Source organism: Sceloporus undulatus, chromosome 2, assembly GCF_019175285.1.
Source record: "Sceloporus undulatus isolate JIND9_A2432 ecotype Alabama chromosome 2, SceUnd_v1.1, whole genome shotgun sequence".
Taxonomy (NCBI): Eukaryota; Metazoa; Chordata; class Lepidosauria; order Squamata; family Phrynosomatidae; genus Sceloporus; species Sceloporus undulatus.
The window spans coordinates 191,539,895-191,545,894 of record NC_056523.1 but is presented as its reverse complement, the minus strand read 5'-3'; the positions used below and the strand labels follow the sequence as shown (position 1 = coordinate 191,545,894).

General features: G+C 45.2%; 1 protein-coding gene across 3 annotated transcripts in view; it reads right to left on the bottom strand.

The window, feature by feature from the left end:
- The window catches only part of ATP2B3 (ATPase plasma membrane Ca2+ transporting 3), a 99,641-nt gene that overhangs the window by 11,512 nt on the left and 82,129 nt on the right, over positions 1-6,000 (bottom strand). Inside the window, exon 20 of one of the 3 annotated variants that reach the window (XM_042451151.1) lies at positions 3,551-3,664. The exons of 1 other annotated variant lie outside the window; for it this stretch is intronic. In XM_042451151.1, coding sequence (XP_042307085.1) covers positions 3,551-3,664 — 114 coding nt within the window. Of the gene's footprint in view, positions 1-3,510; positions 3,665-6,000 lie in introns of all 3 variants that reach the window. One more of the 3 variants, XM_042451150.1, reaches the window with a different exon arrangement.

Genomic DNA, 6,000 nt, shown 5'->3' with positions numbered 1-6,000 from the left:
CTCAACCTGTAGTACTTATGCAACTGTAAAATGGAATTGTTGTTGTTGTGTGTTTTCAATTCATTTCCAACTTATGGTGACCCTAAGGCAACCTGTTCAGAGGAGGTTTGCTATTGCCTTCCCCTGAGGCTGAGAGCATGTGACTTGCCCAGGGTCACCAGTGGGTGAGCTGGGAATTGAACCCTGGTCTTCAGAGGCATAGTCCAACACTCAAACCATGCTGACTCTCCAGAGGAATTGAACCCTGGTCTCCAGAGGCATAGTCCAACACTCACCATGCTGACTCTCAAGGTGGAATTACCTTTCTGTATGTTACTCTTGGAAGCCTCGTCTAAGTGTACATTTGCAATAGTTAGATGAACCACGTATCCTTGATTTCCAGATAGCTAGTGCAGCTGGAATTCTAGACATATCAATGATCACAGTCTCTTTACTCTTTCTGTGTGTGTCTGATTGCTCTTGCAGGTCTTTGGTCAGTTGGAGTTTTGCAACAAAGTGCATGTCCAAAAATTCAACCAGCATTGGTGCAGCAGACATTTGCCTACTCTTCAAGGCAAACATAACTGATTTACTATGACCCTATACAGATGGGCTATAAAGTAATTTCAGGGGGAAAGAACTGGCTTCCAGGGCCTCAGCTGAATTACTGAGGTTCCTTGATCTCTTTGTGGGTACTGAGGAAAGTCTGTAAATATTCAGCAGTTCTGTGCCCACAATATAATTAGAGACCTTTCTATAGAAGGCTGTTTGGCTTTATTTTGAGAGGCTAGATAGAAGGTTAAGGGAGCACTAAGGTTTACATAACCTGCTGTGAAGGTTTTTTTAGCAGACACCATACTGAAATGAATTCTTGTGCAGGTTCATTCATTTCAGTATGCTGAAACAGATAGAACTGCTCAATGGATTTGCACTAAAGAGATGTGTGGGGAAAGGTGAATGGAGATGCTGTCTTGATGTTCTGTTTTGTCTGCCAAACTGTTTCAGCTTGTCCCTGTTTATTCTCTGAGCCTGAAATGACAAACTCCCCTTTGGAAAAATTTGGGTGAAGAAACCCATTTGCCATCCACAACATGATTCCTAAAAAATAAGAATTAAAATCATCATCAAAATGAATTTTAAAAAAGAAAAGAAAAGAAAAGAGACACAGTGCTTCCAAGATGCAAGAGGTGAGGAAAAACCAAAGGCCATTAAATGGATGTCAGTTTTCCAAGGAGCGACAGCAGCTTGCTGGAAGGGAGGAACAGAGTTTAATATAAAGGCAGCATTTTTTTTAAAAAAGGAAAGAGAGAGAGAGAGAGAGAGAGAGAGCTAAAACTGCAGCAAAGATTACAAGGCCATACTCGAAGGTTTACACTGTAGGGTGCACTTCCATTGAAAAGTGAGACCGCGGCATGTCATACCCCAAAGGCACTATGAATCTACCACACCACACCACAGTGCCGGCATGACCACCAGCATGGCTTTGATTGATTCAAAAAACAGAAAAGGAAAAGGAACGCAAACAAACAAACAAACAAACAAACCCAAATGACTGAAATAGTCTCAAATTCAGCATCTAAAGAAACCAATTTGCCAAGAAAACCTGGAACCTAGTCCAGCAGCTGGAGAATACAAAGCTTACCTCTTTGGATCTTTCGTTGTTGTGCCCAAAAAAAAATTTGGGAAAATAAGAGGGATTCTTTTCAAGAAGGCAAGAAGGAGCAGGCACAGTTTCTGAGGGACGGGAGGGTGAGGCACAGGGAGTGGACTGAGAAAGGAGAAAAGGAACAGGGAAACTACAACTTTCTTTGTGACACATGACATCACAGTAGTGGCTCCCAAGAGACAAGTTCTCACCTTGTGTTTCCGAGCAAAGGGGAAAGGCTTCCCTTCTCTGCCTCATCCCACTGCAGCAAAATCCCTCCACAACCACCTTTTTGCATCTTTAAAGTCCCGCCTAAAGGGCTATCTCCAGCTTCCTTCTTTTTCTCAAACTAATTATCCTCAAATGTGTTCGAGCTGCTCTCCCATCTCCTCCATGCTTCATGATGTCTATATTACAAACTCAGACCAGTGGCAAACCGATTTCAATGTGATGGCTCCTATTCAAATATGGACATCATGCAAATGTATTGGTGAGCATGGGTTCTTCCAAAAAACCTGGGAAGACTAATTTGATTAGGAAGTTTCAAATTCTGTTAGAGCAGGAGTAGGGAACGTGCTGCCCTCTAGAAATTGAACTCTAACCTCCAGCAGCCTTAGGAAATGTAATCAAGGGCAAGGAGTGGTGGGAGTTGCAGTCTAACACCTACTGGAGGACCACAAGACATTCTTGTGTTAGCTGGGGAATCCTCTTCCACACAGAACTGCAATTTTCATATTCTATGTGGAAAAGGATGGCCGTTCTGTCAGTTTGTCTGTAAGGTGGCAGTGCTCGGAATACCAGTGTTAAGATGACTATTTTAAGCATCATTTTCAGGGCAAAAGTAGACAACTTCTAAGATTCTCTGGGGGCCAAGCTGTTTTTACACTGGTCTAAATGCAAAGTGTAGATGGTACGTGCTACTTGAAATCATGGCATCGGAAGTGAAGGCATGCGGAAGGCAACAATCCACCAGCATCCACTTTTGTGCAACTTCCATTTTTTCCAGTTTAGGTTGGGCTTGGTGAGGTGGGTCAATCTCATCATGTGTTAGGAAGTGAAACAAGTCTGCCTGTCAGACCATTCTTGTGTCAGATGCAATTGATAGAATGAAGTTATGATTAACAGGCAGGATCTCTATTATGCCAGTTGGTCTGTTATGCAAACAACTGTCCCTTTTGTCCTGGCTTCTTCCAAATTTAATCCAGGCCAAAAGTACCCTGACCCTGTTTGTAGCCAGCAGGTGACTTCAGATTTAGCCCCATGATGAGTTGTGTCTGAAAGCTCCATGTCACTAAATCTAACACTCTTTTCTGGATGTCCAACCCTCCAACCAACCCCCAAATCTCTGACATGCACAACAGTGAATAACACACACCAAACACCACAATAAACACCAATCACCATCTAGATGCGTGGCTAGGCTGTGAAACAAGGCTGGATCCCCAGCTGGTATTGTTCTGGCCTGCTCCATTTTCCTTCCTTGCAAACATATACCCACACTCATGCTAGCCCTCATGTCACCAGCTGGGGATCTGATGCCAGTCCATTAAAAATCAACAGCCACTAATAGAGAAGGCAAAAGAGACGAGCAAACCAAGGAGAGAAAGGGTGCAGGTGGCTAAAGGAGAGGGCAAAGCGGAGAAATTGTATGGCTTTATAAGAAGTTGTAAATCCGGCGTGACTGAGACCGGACAGAGAAAAAAACTGAAAGAAATAATATTGCAACAGTGATTGCAGCAACAAGGGACCAAAGGCGTGGAGGTGGGAGGATAGAAGAAAAGGAAGGGAATATTGGAAGAGGGCAGAAATAGGATGGGTTTTTTTTTCTTTTGTGTTTGATTTGTTTGTTTTAAAACCACAAGCAGTAAGAGGAAATCAAGACTCACTCCCGGCACCGGCGCTGGCATTTGCGGCGGAGAGAATTACGTGAGTGGGGGTAGAAATATTGGTTACATCGTGCAGTTGGCTGAGGACGGAAGAGCGGCGTCGGACAGCCCCCTGAAAGGAGCCGCTTCTCTTGAAGGTGCTAACTACCTCCATCTGCAGGAGAGAAAATGAGATAGAAAATTTGGATGGCAGCGGGCAGTGGCTGCGAGTGAGTACAGTGCGTGCCAGCCAGAATTGGCCATGCTGGGGATTGGGCTCCCTGCCACAGGCTATGAAGCATTTTGTGCCAAAGGCCAGCTGGTGGGAGCTGGCACCACAGTGAGCTTCTTTTTAGGGGAAGAGCAAAGTTGCACCAGCAGAAGATCGAGGCAACTGGTTGAACTGGAGGGTTCCATTTCTAGAGTACATACCCATCACACTTTTTAGCAGAATGGTTGAGGTTTGGAAAATTCAGGAAAACAACACAAACTGCTGTGAACCATCCACAAGACACCAATGGCCATGGAACCCATTATCACAAGATGTTGTAGAGATCAGGACTATACCTTTGTCGAGAAGGATAAGGGAAGTAATAAGATTACAAAAAGGGCAAAGTCATGAATAACAGTTTCTTGAACACCTCAGCTTGGATATGGTTACCTTTTTTGTACAACAATGCCCAGAATTCCTCAATCTCAGGGCCTTTGGCTTGAGGATTCTGGGGGGCTGAATTCCAAAAAGTAATGTACTCCAGATTTGCTCTACAGAGGTCACCAGTGCAAGGAGTGCAAGTTCAAACAACGGGAGGGTGATAAACATTTTATACATTTCAAATCTCTATATAAGTGAACAGTCATCCACATCTCTCTGTCTCAAAGCTTGTTCCTTCCCAACATTTGGCTGCATTCTAGCATGACCAAGGAAATGAACTCAAGATGGGTTTTTACAAATGAACAAGTGAAAACCATTGGAAATAACAGCAGATTTGGTTCTTTACAAGTGGAAGGATTCTTTATTTAGTGCTCAAAAAAGTTGGTTCTATGGACAACAGTATATTGGAATGGCTGATGCTGGAACTGTATTCCAACCAATTAAGATGTTGTAAAGACCGCCCTTTTGCGCTGTGCTGGTGCAGATTTTAGGGTTAGGGACCAGGTGGCAACCACACGGACCCTAACCCTAGTACGTGTGGGGGTGCCATGATTGCGCAGCCCCGCCCACATGTTGTACACATTGGTGACATCGCAGCTGCGTCGCGTCCAAATGGCACAATGCAGCTGTGATGTAACCACGCCGTCCTACAGTGCTTGTGGTGTCACAGCGTCACTGGAGCTGCTTTCGTGCGCTCCTTTTTTGCTATGCAGCGGCACCGCAACACTGGTTGCTGCGGTAACACTGCACAGCAATAAGTGGCGGCTCCACCTAACTTTTCAAAAAATTGGGTACCACTCTAATAGAGAGTACATCCATACTATGCAGGTAAAGCACTTTGATACTGCTTTAACTGCCATGGCTCCTTTCTTTGGCTCCCTGGGATTTGTAGATTGGGCAGGTCCTTAAAATTATTTGCTGGAGAACCTCAATGGAGTATCTCAGGGGAGAGGACTAGAAGTTCAAAACACCCAGAGGACTAAAGTTTGAGAACCACTGGACTAGACATTTTGAGCAGAGAAGTCTAAATACCTCCCTGGACTACAATACTCCTATAACTGCGTAGTCTCTACATCTCTGAGGATGCCTCTTTAAAATAGGTGCCATTCGTTCCCAACAAGAGAAACAAAGTGCTGCCCTTGAGGACACTATGGAGCACTTCCATTTTACAGTTCCTTCATTCTAAATGATGGAGTATTTTATATGTAGTTTATATGATGTTTGTATTCATGCACAAATCACTGCATGAGAAACTGCCATTAGAATATATCCAATTCCATGATACTTTCTCTGTCTGTAGAAGCCCAGCTCTACTGAGACCATAAACCACTTTATTGAAATGTCATTGACAAATGTCATTGCTAGGGGTGCATCTCCACGGGAGGACAAAAAGAGGGCATTACTCCCCAGGGTTGTCACTAAGAGGGCGTAGGGGTGTGTGGACTGCACTGGGTGACAACCTAAATGGTGACACCACTGCCCCTCAAACATCTCTTCAACTGTCATCTCAGGCCTCAGAGGGACCATCAGGCAGACCCAGAACCTCGAGGACTGCCTGAAGGAAGAGGCCCCTCCCTCTTCAACTTTCTCTCGGCCTCAGAGGGAGCCATCAGCAGACCCAGCAACATCGAGGACTGCCTGAAGGAAGAGGGGCCCCTCCCTCTTCAACTGTCCATCTCGGCCTCAGAAGGAGCCATCAGGCAGACCCAGCAACTCGAGGACTGCCTGAAGGAAGAGGCCCCTCCCTCTTCACTGTCATCTCGGCCTCAAAGGAGCCATCAGGCAGACCCAGCAACATCCGGGACTGCTGAAGGAAGAGGCCCCTCCCTCTTCAACTGTTATCTCGGCCTCAGGGGGAG